This window comes from Malus domestica, chromosome 02 (assembly GCF_042453785.1).
Source record: "Malus domestica chromosome 02, GDT2T_hap1".
In the NCBI taxonomy this organism is placed as follows: domain Eukaryota; kingdom Viridiplantae; phylum Streptophyta; class Magnoliopsida; order Rosales; family Rosaceae; genus Malus; species Malus domestica.
Genome location: NC_091662.1, coordinates 27601503 through 27617135, shown reverse-complemented (window position 1 = coordinate 27617135; position 15633 = coordinate 27601503). Strand labels below are relative to the sequence as shown.

Sequence of the window (15633 nt, the reverse complement as noted above, 5' to 3'; positions counted from 1 at the left end):
AATCAACAAGAAAATGGCTTCGTGCCTTAACTAATATGGCTTCTTGCCTCAACAAATTAACAGAATATTGGCTTCGTGCCCCAAGAAACATGGTAAAAATCCAGAACAAATCACAACTCCGAAACGAAACAAATCACCGGAGAACCGCAGAGATGAAAGATTAAGCATATTTAGAGCTACAACTTCAACACGAACTCCCCAAAAAAAACCCAGAATTGCCAAGCCCAAGAACATTCGTGTACCCACAGTGGATTCGCTGACCCATTCCTGATTCACGAAACTCACACCAACAGATCTCCAAATAGCACCGTTTTAGATCGCCAAACACCCAATCTTCGAGCAACACCCAAACCAGCGAAAGACTTCACCAGAAGCGAACAAATTAACACAAAATTTTCCACTGAGACAATCAAACAAACAGTTGGAGTGCATAAAGAAATATGAAACCTGAATCTTTAGTTCTTGACCAAAAAAAAAACCAAAAAAACACACCGGAGATGAGCAACCATTCAAGATAGCACAGTGGAAGTAGCAATGACCAATATTCTTGAATCCAAATATCACAAATCAAAACTCCAATTTGGGAAAAATAAGGCATGGCCATGGATGGTAGCAACATGGAGGAGTTGGCCATTAGGGGCTTCGTCTCCATCAAGACCATGCTCAGTGACGAGTTCCAAGGCCAAGTCATCATCTTCGATCGCCCCTCCAACATCATCGTCATTCAAGAGAGTTCGAAAAACAGAAGCTGTCATACTTGGGTCAGGCAGAAGACCCGTTCGATATCAAAAAGTGTTATCTTGATCTCAATAGTCTCCGGGCCAGGGAGGAACTGGTGATTAGGCAAGCAGAGGCGGAGTCGGAGCAAATTGCCAAGAAGTTACCGGACGATCACGGAAGCACATAGGAAAATCTAATGAAAAAAAAGATGAAAACGATGAAATCTAATGAAGAAAAAAAAAACGAAACCACCAGAATCCAAGGCATGAGCCGAGTGGCTCTGATACCATGTTAACTACATTACAATGTTTGGGAATTGAAAAGAAAATCAAGAAGAAAGATGAAGAAAAGAAAGATGAACACAGAGAGTTTTAGAGAGAGAAATATGCTTTTGTATTAATTGATAGAATGAAGGTTACACAACAGTTTTTATACGAGAAAGCCTAACTTCTCTAACCAACTTTGCTAACTATATTGCGGACTTGTATACTTAATAGAAACAACCAATAAGCCTCCCACTTTACTACCACTCCTCCCCATGACGACCAACTCTGTAAAACCCTAACCCTAACCCTAACCCTAACTCTCTCTCTCTCTCTCTCTCTCTCTCTCTCTCTCTCTCTCTAGAACTGATTGCTACCTCCAACTCCAAGAAATGGCGTCGCTGCTTCACACAGTGTCCCCGTCCCCTCTCGCTTCTCGCAACTCTTTACACACTCGCGCTTACATCCCCAACTTCTCTCGCTCTCGAGTCCCGGTCCCAAACGCCGTCGTAAGCTGCCGTAACTTTCCTTTGCTTTCATGTTCTGATTTCTTGGTTCAAGAAATGCTTTAATTCTCGAATATTCTCGCTAATTATTTTCAATTGGAGCGGTATTTCGATATTATGATTTGAAATTTATTGGTTCTGAATAATGTGTTGCAGAGGTGTAGTGTGGGAGAGCCTCTCAAGTATGCAAATGGAAAGCCGTGCGTTCCACTCTTCAGGAGTGAAGATATTATGCTGAATTTTTCGGCCACGAAAACACATTTGGTGAATGAAATTGGCAAGAATGATACCAGGCTCAGGATCTTTTCGGGCACTGCGAACCCCGTGCTTTCTCAGGTTTAGCTTTAGACAAATTTACCACTTAAGATTGCCTATGTTTTTATTTTGAATGATAATTTTGTTATTCAATGAAGATTTATTGTGTTTTATCATGCTAATGATAAGATTAGGGAAAGTAGATACCAAAAGTTTCGTTTGTTATTGTTTGAGTTCTGGACCTTTTGGTTCTCCATAAGAGTTGGTAGGAGGACTTGGTAGAGGTGTTGGAATCAGGGTTTACTTGTTCTTTTTTATTGTTTCCTGGTGGTTTGCAATTGGAAACTGTCAGATTTACTTGTGGAAAAATGAGGATCAAGAAACCCAAGCAAATTATGCATAGGATCGGACAAACTGATTAGTTATCTATGTACTAATAATTGACTGTTGACAGTTTCACCTGAACATATATAAGTAAATTGTTGGAAGGAGGTATATTGTATGGATGTAGTTTTCTGCTTTGTCGGTTTGGCTGTCAGTTTGTTATGGTTGATAGTTAGAATGACAAAGCTAGTGGGAAGAAGGATTCGTGAACATCTTCTAGATCATAAATGAGAATTAACAAAATCAAAGAGAGGATACGGTCCCTACATAAAAGTATATTAGTTAGCGTGTCAAGATTTGTATGCAAAAATGATGTTGGTTATCGATTTTGTCGTTTACTTTCCGGTTTTTATTGTGTTACAGGAATGCATAGTACCCTCAACTTACAATATATGTCAAAATGCACCTTTATCCTTGTTTAAGTAATGATTTGAATTTCTTTTGTTTCTATAAAATATATAGCTCATGGTGATAGTCATTTGCATTACCCATCTTTTGGTGTTTGTATGTTTGGAAAGATGCATCCTTGTTTAGGAAATAGAAATTTGAAGCAGAAAAAAAAAGAACTTCAATCACAAAAATTCTCTTGGAAATATCTTTCACTGTTGGTAGATTGAGAAACACCATCTCTCTAGAGAATTTTGCCTTAATTATGCCATTTGACTTAACGGAAGTAAAGGAAATTTTTATTTTCTCTCCTTGTCTCTTGAGGAAACATTTCCTGACACACAAGCTAAAAAAATGCTCATATGTTCCAGGAAGTTGACCATTCAAACAAACATCAGAAAGTTTTTCTAATTCAGAAACCTTCTGCTTGGAACAATTTCCCCAAAGCAAGCGTAGCCATAATGTATTGTAAACTTATGAATCATTTAATTGCACGATGGTCTGACCTAATGTTTTTATTTGAAAGGAAATTGCTTGCTACATGGGTCTGGAACTTGGAAGGATTAAGATCAAACGCTTTGCTGATGGAGAGATTTATGTTCAGTTGCAAGAGAGTGTAAGAGGGTGTGATGTATATCTTGTGCAACCCACATGTCCTCCTGCAAACGAAAATCTTATGGAGCTTCTGGTCATGATTGATGCTTGTCGGAGGGCTTCAGCCAAGAATATCACTGCTGTGATTCCATATTTTGGCTATGCCAGGGCTGATAGAAAGGTAACTTCGTATTATGAGGAAGGACTCTTGAAACTTATTATCTTTGGTAAATTTTTACTTTGAGCATCAAAAAAATATAGCTTACTGGTAATAACTGATTCCCATTTGTCCTAGTACAAAAATTCAATTAAATATCTTGATGGAGAGTTATTGCGAATACGCAAGTTAGATTCCGTAAATTGGGTTTTTAGGTTTTAAGAAAGTTCAGGTCATCAACATAAAAGTAAGTTTAAGTATTACTTTTGCTTGAATTTGTCCACAAATAGGTTGAGCTACACTATAGAATTATGAATAAGCAGAAGTTTAGAATGCTTAGTTGATAACACATATGCAAATGCATTCTGTGGTAAACTCCACAATGCCGTTATTTTAGTTGAAGGTGATATGCAAGGTTTAACCAATTTTAAGTTTGAATTTGTTTTAATTATTATCTTAAATTGTTTTTTGTTACAGACTCAAGGGCGTGAATCTATTGCAGCCAAACTTGTTGCAAATTTGATTACAGAAGCAGGTGCAGATCGTGTTCTTGCATGCGATCTTCATTCTGGGCAGTCTATGGGATATTTTGATATTGCCGTGGATCATGTATATGGTCAGGTAATACCTGTAATACTTCGCTCCCTTTTGTTTCATAATTGACGGACCCGGGGGTGCTGGACTCTTACAAGAATGTTGCTTGGCTACCTGAAATAAAATCTAGTTGAATTGACATATTATTTGTTAAACTGGCTGAAAGAGATATTCCTTTGAACTATAAATATATTTGTGTCTAGAAATCTTTTAAGGAAACAATTTTATAAGGATTTTGATAAAATTCACTTTGCTTGATTTAGCTGTTTAAAGTATATATGCTTATTTACAAATGTACTGGGTTCTTCCCTCAAACTCCTGAGTGGTATAAGATTTTAAATACTGTTGATCACGGAGTTCGAATTGTTGGACATCTCCTATGTGGTTCACCTTCTTTATAACCTTTTTTTTTGTCCTCACAGCCTGTGATACTTGATTACCTCGCCAGCAAGACTATATGCTCTGATGATTTGGTAGTGGTCTCACCTGATGTTGGGGGTGTTGCTAGAGCTCGTGCATTTGCAAAAAAATTATCTGATGCTCCTTTAGCCATTGTTGATAAAAGGCGTCATGGGCACAATGTGGCAGAGGTACGATCTATTCAGATGGGTTTGACGACTATCTGATTTGCCTCCTATGATTGTCTTGTTCTTTCATTATATTTGAAGCAACACATGAAATTGTTGGAAAGGTAAATTATTGTGAAACCTGAATGCTTTCACATCGTATATCAAGCTTTAGATAAACTGGTGCAGACTATGAAGGACCAAGTTAATTTCATGATGTTGCATTTTCTAAAACAGTGTCAAAAAACTATTATTTAACTCTAAAACTAACCGACTTGAAACATCCATTAATGCACAGCCTCCACCTCCTGAAAATAACAGCACGTAATCTTGGAAGTCTGAATTGTACACTTCTTTGAAATCATTTAAAAACTCCCTCCTTACTCAGTTGATACTCCTTGATCTCATCATTCGTTATGGCAGCCCATTTTATCTGAGATATTATTCTTTGGGACAACTTCAGATATCTTATTGTTGTTCTTACTTCTGTTTACCTCTGAATCCTGACATAGCCAGTGTTGCTACTTCTCTTTGAGAATATGATGACTTGATTGCATTTCTGCCATCTTTATCCGGACAATAAACTCCATTCACCCGAGCTAGTACCACTTTTCTCACCCCCTGTGCTTACATTCTGAAAATTATTGTTGAATGTGCCTGTAATTTTTACCATATTTCTGTATCCAGACTCTGGATTTCCTAAAAGCCTCTCTTGATTTTTGTGAATGAGCCACCTTTTTTCTTTTCTTCTTCTCTCTCTTCTCTCTCTCTTCTCTCACTTTAATCAAAGGATAGTCATCCACATATGCATAAGTTTTATTTTTTGGGTTCCCCATGGAAACGTAACTTGGAATTCATTTCTGTATATCTCTTTGGCAGGTGATGAATTTGATTGGTGATGTGAAGGGAAAAGTAGCAGTTATGGTGGATGACATGATTGACACAGCTGGTTAGTTTGTACATGCTCTAATCTGTTTGTAAAATCGATCATATAGAGTACCGACAATGATATGACATAATATAGAACACTTAGATATTGATGATGAGCCTAGCTCGTGTTGGTAAAGCTATTGTCTGGAGAAATCATAATCATTAAAAAAGGATCTTGCCTATGACGCGAGTATTATGGAAATAGAAATCATCGTAGTAAAATCAGAAATAGGGGGTAACAGGGGCTGAAAAGAACTATTACATCTCTCATATGAAAAGAAATGAGAAATATATTTCAACCAATACAAATAATAATAGTATAGTTTTTTTTGTGGATTGGAACCGTTATCTTTTAACCATAGGAAGCATTGCATTGTACTAGTTCATCTTCATAAATATAACTATAAGGACATCTAAATGTAGATCAGGATTGGAACAAATTTTCATTTTGATGGAGACTTAATTGTGCACAGCATTTAAATTGTATCTTGGAGGCTTGAAGAAGTGGGTTATTCCTCGTTTGATAGTCCTTTATGTCGGTTTAACTTGAAAGTTCGTGCCTAAGACTATACAGGGGGTTATCTGACAGTGTGGAAATCATCAAACCTTAGAGAGATGCTAAGGGAAGCTATCCCTGTCATTTTGACTGTATGTGCATTCCACACTTGAGTGGCCCACTTACTAAAACCTTCAGTATGAAATATGCCTGGGGTCAGCATTGGATAGTTGGTTCTTAGCACTGTTCCAAATCCAGATATTCTTTTACAATTTTGGACATCCACAGCCATTAGTGTAAGAGCTCTTAATTGTGCATAAATGAATACGCAAAAATCCCTCTCGGTTATATGAAAGTCTAGTATCACGAAATCACAAGTTTGTTCACACAACTTGTATTTTCAATTTTTAACCATCTTAGCTACAAATGCCACAAACACTATTGATTCACTGTCCTGGTTTTGAATTGATTGATGTTTTCATAGCAGTTTCCTCTGTTATCAACTAGTCTTTGCAGTTATATTCTTAGTTGTTATTGTTGCAACAGAGTATCATTGTTTGGATGTTTGGTTGTAGGGACTATTACGAAAGGTGCTGCTTTACTACATCAAGAGGGTGCCAGGGAAGTCTATGCATGCAGTACGCATGCGGTTTTTAGGTACGTGGAATTTATATGTGCACGAATCTCCACTTTCACTCATTTAGCATGACACAAAGAGCGTTTTAAGCCGGGCTTATGATCTTTAAAACATCCACCGGAGCCAACAATCATTTTTCTTTTTTCCCAATTTTATTTGATACATATTGGCATGATTTGGACAGAGTGGCCTTTAGCATTAATGGTTTGGCTTGCCCTAAGACCCGATGATTGCAGGAACACCCTCTGTGGAAACATAGGTGGATTTATCTTGCATTCCTCAGAACCCACGTTAATGGGAGTTTAATGCACTCGGCCATCTACATCTGTTCAAATATGCATTATAATTAGGTGAAAGGATCCAATAAAAAAATCTGCAGTTTTGATATTTAAATGTCATCTCTAGGTGATTGGCATTTGTGACATTTGAAGGAATGAGTTTTAGGGAGAGCCTTTTATTTGTTCATACGTATTTTCTGCATGAAACTAATGTTGACAATTGATATTGCTATAGGCCGTAGTCAGTATATGCAATAGCACGCTAGAATATTTACTTTTATCTTTTGTCTTTTTGCAGCCCTCCTGCGATAGAGAGGCTGTCGAGCGGTTTGTTTCAAGAGGTGATCATAACAAATACCATTCCAGTGTCGGAGCAGAATTATTTTCCCCAGCTAACTGTCTTGTCAGTAGCAAATCTTCTGGGCGAGACCATATGGCGTGTTCATGATGACTGCTCTGTGAGTAGCATATATCAATAAAATTAGTTTAATACGATTCTTACTGAAAATTAGTCCATTCTCCCCTGTTACATAAACAAATTCAATCGATTTGTCTGGCAATTGGCCTGTATATAAAAACCTAATGAAGTCAGTGGGCAAGGGCAAAAAATGTCATGCGTCTCTGCTTCATGTGTTAAAACCATTTGATTCTAGCTCTGTACTTCCCCTTGAGGTTCTATTACAAATCTTAGTTTCTAGGGAGAATAGGAGTTCAGCGTTTACATAGTTTTTACCATTTAAGTCAGGAAAGCAGTGCTGACTCGCTGAGAGTTGTCGTTTTGAATTTTTGTCAGGGTGGCTATGAACCCTATTCCACCTTGGGCATTGATTGATCAAATTCATGTTGGCGGTGTGCCCTCCCAGCTTCTGTTACTGCCGTATAGCTAGCTATCTTGTCGGAAACAGGATTGTCAATAGAAAAATGAAGATTGTTGTTTCGGAACTTTGTACAACCGAAGGCTGTTGGGAAGATAATCCCGCCTAGGGCTTCACAAATCTCATTTCTCCCCCTTTTGCGGAAAAAATGGTTTGGTTCTTGTATGATATCATTGTTTTGACCTTGTAAGCTCAAATTTTGTTGAGTAATCAATCACATTGTACTTGCCTTTTTTATCTTTTTCTTTAATTTCGATTTAGCCCTATGAAATTGCTTGCGAATCTCACTGTCTCTTAAACTCATTTTCACCCGATGTGCCCGCGGAATCATGGTTTTGTGTCAGTCCTACTCTGGCCTTGAAGCAAGCTTCATATTGGGTTGATGATGAAGGCCAACCGGAGAAAACGAGAGCTGTGCATCCAACGAGTATCGAGGTTAGGAAACAAAAGAAAGAAAAGTTGAGAGCCTGGGAGTCATCTGTGGTGGTTTGCTAGTCAATTATTTTGCTCTCAAGAGACCATCGTGAAGAATGATGAATTGACGCTTCAATTCCTTATTCGTAATAATGAGAAAGCTGAAAAATGATTTGTATTTTCTTACCGTGGTCGCTAAACTAGAAGAACATGAACGTGTTTAGTGCCTGTTTGGTATCTTTTTTTTTTATCGAATTTTAGTTTTTAAAACCGACAAGTAATAAGTAATTTACTCCCGTTTTTGAAAACCAAAAATTGGATCAACAAAAAATACTAAACAAGGCCTTGAGATATCAAATGGTAGGCAAACTGCTTTGCAATTTGTATGTGCATAAGCTTATATCCATTCGAATGAGGTCAACTGTCAAATTTCCCTAACATTCTGATCCTGCAGCATAAGCTTATATTCATGGGAAAATTGGTTAAAAAGTAGGGCGGGAATGGTGGTGGGAAAATTCTTTGGTGATGACTTATGAATATATCTACTTTTTAGCAGTTAACTAATGTAATTTATATCATTTATGTTTTTGTATTGTGTAGAGTTGACCGATTCGAATTCAAGCATCGGTTATCTTACTCTTAATCCTCCACCACAATAAGTTCCAAGGCAATCTCAAGCTTCTAGTTCACAAGGTTTAACGGCTTCTCATCTATCGGTTTCACTTTTACAAGGTTGAATGTCTTCCAAAGTATCGCATTCTCAAGCCCATTCACAAGCTAAAAGGCCTCAAATGCCTCTTAAACATTCGAAGAGTAAGTGTCCAAAAAGAAATGGAAAGGCAAAGGGTTGAACGATTCAAAGTAGTGACTTAAAACACTAAAACTTTTTTGTTGAATTGCATGAACAATTTATTTTTTCAGGTTGTTCTAATACTTATGTCAAAAGGCATTTTGACATTGAACTTTAATTTTAGTATGGTAAACTTAATCTTTTCAATTTGATTATACTAAACTAATGCCACAAGGCATTTTGATTTTGAACATTGTTTCACTTTGAATTTCATTATGGTGATGGTGATCAAGAATTTTTTTCACTTGAGTTGATTAACGCCATAAAGCATTTGGCTTGCAAATGACTAGGTTTTGAACCTTGGCTTTTTTTATTAGCACCCCACATAATGTTGAATGCATCCCACATTAAAATTTAATATTAAGTGGCTTATGTAACCTACTACACCCCAAATTACTTTTAACGTATTATTTATCTTCTTCAACTATCAAAATCCCTCTCTCCCTCCACTCCATTGTTGAATAAAATTCTAACTATTGAAACTATAAACATGTTGATTGAGAAAAAAAATTAACGAATGGAACATGATATCAATATTTCGGAAGCTTCACATGAGGTAAAATTTCATATTTGTCATTGTTTTAATTATTCAACGACATCGATAATTATTTAAGCCTGCTTTTGCTTTCCGTACTACCCAATTTCATAGGAGGCCAACCAAGCAACGTCTTTTCCGTTCTTATTCATCTTATGGTGTTTACTTTTGCTTTGTTAGGTTCCTTCCAGTTGCCATTTTTTAGCAGAAATCATTTTTAGCAAAAGGCTTAAGAGATAGAGAAAATGAGGTTGGTTGTTATGACCCACTGAAACTCAAGCTCAATAGATCGGATTGTAGACTTCTCTTTTTAAAGAATGTGGGGTGTATGTGGAAAATATTAGGTGTATGAGAATGTGGGGTGTAAGGGTATTATGAGAAAGTATATGGGGTGTATTAAGATAATTTTTAATTGAAAAAGCAAATGTGAGATATATTAAATATGTGAGGTTTAATCAACAATATGTAGGGTGTTAATATAATAAGCCTTGAACCTTAGTTTGTTTGAATGTTGAATACTTGTATTAATGCTAATTTTTTAAGGGCCTACAAGTGAGGCTCAAGTTGAAAATAAAACAGTTTGAAACCGAAATGAATCAAACCAAAATAAAATGGTTTGGTTTCATTTTGGTTCTTACCCCAAAATGAAATGAACCAAAATAAAATAAATTTCAATTTCAAACTAAATTGTGACCACCCCTAGTAGGGTTTGGTGGTAATCTACCAATATTACTAAGGGGAAGGGGTATACGTAACTTCACAATGAGTTAGTAATAATGTGGTTCAAATTCATATTTGACGAGAATCGAACTTAAGACATTTCATTTACAAATAAGAAGGAATATCACTAAACTGTAATGTGAGTCAACGTTAAAATAGAAAGTCAGAATTACATATTGAAAAAAAAAAAAAAATGGAAAAGGTATAACCCCGTAAATCCCTTGGAGCTTCCCACACCAAAAGACCCGCCAGCAAAGCCCAACATCTCTTTCGCTTCTCCAAAGTTCCAGACACTCTCCCCCTTTTCACTCAGAGTCCTCAAACCCTCCCTTTAGGGTTTGTTTCCACCAAATTCCCGCCAAGAACTCACAACTCAGATTCAACAATTTTCTGTAGAAAATACGAGAATTTCCGAGAGAGTGGAAGGAAGAGCATGGGCAAAGACGACGAAGAAATGAGGGGAGAGATAGAGGAGCGGCTGATAAACGAGGAGTACAAGATATGGAAGAAGAACACACCGTTTTTGTACGATCTGGTCATAACCCATGCCCTAGAATGGCCTTCACTTACGGTGGAGTGGCTTCCCGACCGAGAAGAGCCTCCGGGGAAGGACTATTCGGTGCAGAAGATGATTTTGGGGACTCACACCTCCGAGAACGAGCCGAATTACCTTATGCTCGCTCAGGTCCAGCTGCCATTGGAGGATGCCGAGAACGATGCTCGCCATTATGACGATGATCGAGCTGAGGTTGGCGGTTTTGGTTGCGCCAATGGAAAGGTAACGCTTGATTTTGTGGTCCGAGTCGTTAATTTTGGGGATAGGAACATGAATAGTTCATACTGATTTGTTAAAGATTTCAAATTTGGAGGTTTTGGAATGTGGGCCTGCTTGGGTGCAGAGGAACTGCTAGGAAATACCAGAAATTTCGAATCTTTTTTTTTTGTTGGTATTAAATGTCTATCCTGTATGTTAGAAATACAAAAAACAATTATTGAACTTTCAGTCAATTTATTTTGTTTTTGGTCATTGTAAGGATTTTATTTTTGAAAAAACAATTATTGAACTTTCTGTCAATTTATTTTGTTTTTGGTCATTGTAAGGATTTTATTTTTGGCTAAAGTTGTTTATTAAGAATTAGAGGAAGAACGAAACAGAAAGGAAATTCAGTTTATCTGAAAAGGAGAAAACACACAAGCTTCCTGAATTGTGTTCCAAGTTGGTTCCATAAGGCTGGATGCACTGGTTTGAATTAGAAAAGTACCAACGGCCATTGGTATAGGATAAATGTCCTTAGAGTCCAAGAACCAAAAACGTTATGAGCTGCAGCCCGTATGACACTCTAATAACTGAACTGAAACATTGTATATTGGTTTATGCTGTATTTGCAGAGATCATATGTCTAAATGGATTCAGATATGTGGTCTTAAATTTTCTTGCAGGTGCAAATAATCCAGCAAATAAATCATGATGGAGAGGTTAATCGGGCTCGATATATGCCTCAGAATCCATTTATTATTGCCACAAAGACCGTTAATGCTGAAGTTTTTGTGTTCGATTATAGCAAACATCCATCGAAGCCTCCATTGGATGGTGCATGCAGTCCTGATTTGAGGCTGAGGGGCCACAGCACTGAAGGATATGGTTTATCGTGGAGTAAGTTCAAGCAGGGTCATTTACTCAGTGGTTCGGATGATGCTCAGATATGCCTGTGGGACATTAATGCGACTGCTAAGAACAAAACTCTTGAAGCTATGCAGATATTTAAGGTATGTCACTACAGCTATGTGTGCAATTTGATACAGACGATTCTGTGCAGCTGTTGCTAAGTAAAGAAAAGGCTAAATTTGCACATATACCAGAGTAAGGCTGTCATTAAACATGATGGCAGTAACGTGTTGAGTTTGGATGCAATAAGATAGCACTTTATACGATTGCTGCTTCTCAGCATCTTTTATTTAAAATTTTACTGTTGTTTGAAATGGTTCCTGGATTAGGTTCATGAAGGTGTAGTGGAAGATGTAGCATGGCATTTGAGGCATGAATACTTATTTGGTTCAGTTGGTGATGATCAATACCTTCTCATATGGGATCTCCGGACTCCATCAGTTACCAAGCCTGTCCAATCTGTGGTTGCTCATCAGAGTGAGGTGAGTGATGTGAAATTGTGAATATTCTGTCATTGCTACAGATATTTGATGTTTATGCATTTAAGATTTAAATGTCAATCTTGGTACATTCAGGTCTGTTCTGTATAATGTTCTGACATTCAAATTGATATGTTTTGATTGCTGTAAATTGGTGCCTTTAGCTAATTTTTTTTATCCAAACCAAAGTGTTTTTAGCCAGTTGATGAATACTGTATGTTGATAAATTGAGAAGCTCTCGTGTATTATGTTCTAACATTCAATTCTATATGTTTTGATTGCTGTAATTTGTTGCCTTAAACTAATTTTTTTCCATTACTGATTCAAGGAGTTTTTAGCCAGTTGATGAATACTGTATTTTGGTAATTGAAAAGCTTGGTGAAAATCTGTAGATCTTTTGTGGAAACCTGGAAAGGACTGAGACAATGATGGCTATTCAGGAAGGCTAGGGTGGCAGCTTTTACGTATAATTATTGACATTTTGGTAATACTGAAAAGGAAATTTTTTTATTAGTGACATTTCGGCAATACTAGATAGCTTGGTCAATTTGTTACAATGGATTTTTTTTTACTTTATTGCAGGGTTGTGGGATACCTAATAGAAACAAAAGCAAGCAATCATTGTTGAGATAGTTATGATGTTTTTAGTTGTGAATCATCTTAGTAGGCGAAGTCCTGTGTGATTTTTTTACTTCTAGACTCTAGAGCTGACAAACTTTGTGTCGAGTAATATATCTGTTACAATTTTGCAACATTTGTAAGGCTTTTAGTTTTCTTTATCTAATATTATAAGTAATGAACGGATTAGTTCTTTGTGATATTATAGCCTTGGAAATTTTGGACAATTTTAAAGTAGCTTGTTTATGTAATATTTTTTTTCAGGTTAACTGTTTGGCTTTCAATCCCTTCAATGAATGGGTTGTTGCAACTGGATCTACTGACAAAACTGTTAAGCTGTTTGATCTACGCAAAATCAATACTGCACTCCACACCTTTGATTGCCATAAGTAAGGATCCTTCCCTGGACCTCATAAAATTGGTTGTCCAAAGTTATCTTTTGCTGTAATCAATCTATAGATATGATATCAAGTTTTATTTTTGTGGTATTTCAGGGAGGAGGTTTTCCAAGTCGGTTGGAATCCAAAGAATGAAACAATCTTAGCTTCTTGTTGTCTTGGTAGGAGACTCATGGTTTGGGATCTTAGCAGGTATTCCTTAAAGAACCGTGTGTCATATTTTATCTTTGTTTTATAGGGAGTGGCATTCTTCACTCCAACTTGTTCTATTTTAACAGAAATCAATGTATTTCGAGTGCCTGTTCTTGTGAAAGCATTTAGGTTATGGCTCTAGAATAGTGGCTTAGTTGGGAAACCAGATATGAGAACTGTGATAGACACATCAGGAAAGTAAGAGTCAGTGGAGCTTAAAGCATCATAAAAATGTAGGGGTCTTAGGCATCAGACCACACGTATGCATCATCCTCTTTATAATTTGAGCATTGAAGTATATAGCAGGCACATACATCCAAAGCTTGTCCTAAGCTCGTCCAAGCTTGTTGGTTATTCTTGGTCATAAGAATGAACCAAAGAGAGTAGCCAAACTAAGTATTAGTGTGCAGAAAACAAAAGATGCTTCGGCAAAATTTTTGACACAAGCCTTAATAAATGTTTTTTGATACAGCAAAGAAACTCTGGAAATAAAATATAAAAATGACACTGGCAAAACCAGGCGTATGGTGTACTATCCTCAGAGTCGGAACTTAAAAACATTATATATGTATCTTGGTCATTACTATTACGCCACTCCTCCCTTTCATCTTATGTCCCAGGTTTAGTTGCCATACTAGCTTTCATATGAAGATAACCAGGGTATATTTGTCTCTGATGTGCATCTCTTTTAATTTTTGGACTTAATTGATGTATTTGGAGATCTCTCTTTTCATGCTTACTTTTGTCAATTAGGTTGGATAAGCATCCGCACCTGTATAATTACGGTGCCCTACAAACTTTTTTTTATCATTGTGTACTGTATATTATATTTGCATGAAAACAAATCTTAACTCAAATGTTATAACTTCGTTCTTTACAGAATTGATGAAGAGCAGACACCAGAGGATGCAGAAGACGGCCCCCCAGAGTTACTTTTTATTCATGGGGGTCACACCAGTAAAATATCTGATTTTTCGTGGAACCCGTGTGAAGATTGGGTTATTTCTAGCGTTGCTGAAGATAATATACTCCAGATTTGGCAGATGGCAGAGAACATTTACCATGACGAAGATGATTTACCCGAAGAACCGGCAAAGCCTTAGTGTAATTTCCAATACTTAGCCAAATGTAGTCAGTAAAAGCTAATTAGGGAAGGAGGCATGCAGCGCTTTGTTTATTTATGTTTTTGTGTAACTTTCTTCTTTTCTTCCCTTTTCACCATTGCATTTGAGGATTTGTGTGTTGTTTACTGAGTCAGATGAGTAATGTATTTGACCCATGCATGGTAATTATATGCAGTACTTCGGCGTGGCAGTAATTTTCGAATGGAGCTTTGTACTATTTTTTGGTCATAAGATTAATAGTTCATTAGAAACATCATTTAAAAAACACCAGGTCTGCTTATTAAGAGGTGGTTTTCCAGGAAGTACCGAAAGTACTTACCTAGTTTGAATAAGCACATTTTTAATCCATTTCCGTCTATTTATTGAAGAAGACTGAGCTAGTCCTAAAGCCAAAAGACGAAGGCAGCAACGCCAAATGAACAAGGATTGTTTGTTACACGACTTATCCGTTTAACCGGCTAGCCTTGCAAATGATTTCCTTTGGTTGCTATCCCTTGCTCTTGAAGGATTGTATTTGGTGGAATCATCTGGGTTTAAAAAGCTTGTATCCGCTTGAAAGGTTTTTGTTGTTCTTGGTTGTTTCAATCGTTCTTTTTTTGGTTGAGCGAGCACACTACCTTTCATAACTTTACATTCCTGGCTTTCCGGTAAAGATTTCTCTTCCTTGGCGTTAACATTAAACAATTAAACCTATAACTAATTGGTAGTGGGCCACTCTGCCCTCTCAATTCATGTTCTAGTTAGTTGTATGTCTGCCAATAATTCTCTAAAACGTGTATAGGCAATCTATGCAGGCAGACAACTAACTAGAACATGGAATTATCCATGTTCTTGATTTTTTAATCTTAAATGTACCCATTCATATAATTTTTCAATTTTTTCTTTTCTTAAATGTATCCGATCTTAAATATACCAATTTGCTATATATAAAATGTGCCATTTTTTTAATATAATCCATTCAATTTATTCTAATCTATTTTTTAAACTTATATATT

General features: G+C 36.7%; 2 protein-coding genes across 2 annotated transcripts; both read left to right on the top strand.

Moving 5' to 3' along the window:
• The first annotated feature begins 1141 nt into the window (after nucleotides 1–1141).
• On the top strand, nucleotides 1142–7879 carry LOC103407273 (ribose-phosphate pyrophosphokinase 1). Its single transcript, XM_008346219.4, has 9 exons — nucleotides 1142–1492; nucleotides 1646–1825; nucleotides 3042–3290; nucleotides 3744–3887; nucleotides 4283–4450; nucleotides 5306–5375; nucleotides 6428–6509; nucleotides 7066–7225; nucleotides 7561–7879. Exons 1-9 carry the CDS (start codon nucleotides 1376–1378, stop codon nucleotides 7597–7599), a joined length of 1209 nt encoding a protein of 402 aa, XP_008344441.1. The 5' UTR covers nucleotides 1142–1375; the 3' UTR covers nucleotides 7600–7879.
• Nucleotides 7880–10562: 2683 nt separating this feature from the next.
• Nucleotides 10563–14832, top strand: MSI1 (musashi RNA-binding protein 1). Its single transcript, NM_001294043.1, is given in 6 exon segments — nucleotides 10563–10939; nucleotides 11602–11928; nucleotides 12157–12309; nucleotides 13189–13313; nucleotides 13419–13514; nucleotides 14395–14832. Coding segments are annotated over 6 exon segments (1269 nt in total). The 5' UTR covers nucleotides 10563–10594; the 3' UTR covers nucleotides 14618–14832.
• Nucleotides 14833–15633: the final 801 nt, after the last annotated feature.

What these genes read in the sequence shown, in the direction of transcription:
- LOC103407273 (XM_008346219.4), top strand. Translation starts at nt 1,376, where the DNA reads ATGGCGTCGCTGCTTCACACAGTGTCCCCGTCCCCTCTCGCTTCTCGC. An exon ending in TGGATCATGTATATGGTCAG is followed by an intron (nt 3,888 to 4,282) that starts GTAATACCTGTA and finishes TTGTCCTCACAG; the next exon opens with CCTGTGATACTTGATTACCT. An exon ending in GTGTTCATGATGACTGCTCT is followed by an intron (nt 7,226 to 7,560) that starts GTGAGTAGCATA and finishes AATTTTTGTCAG; the next exon opens with GGTGGCTATGAACCCTATTC.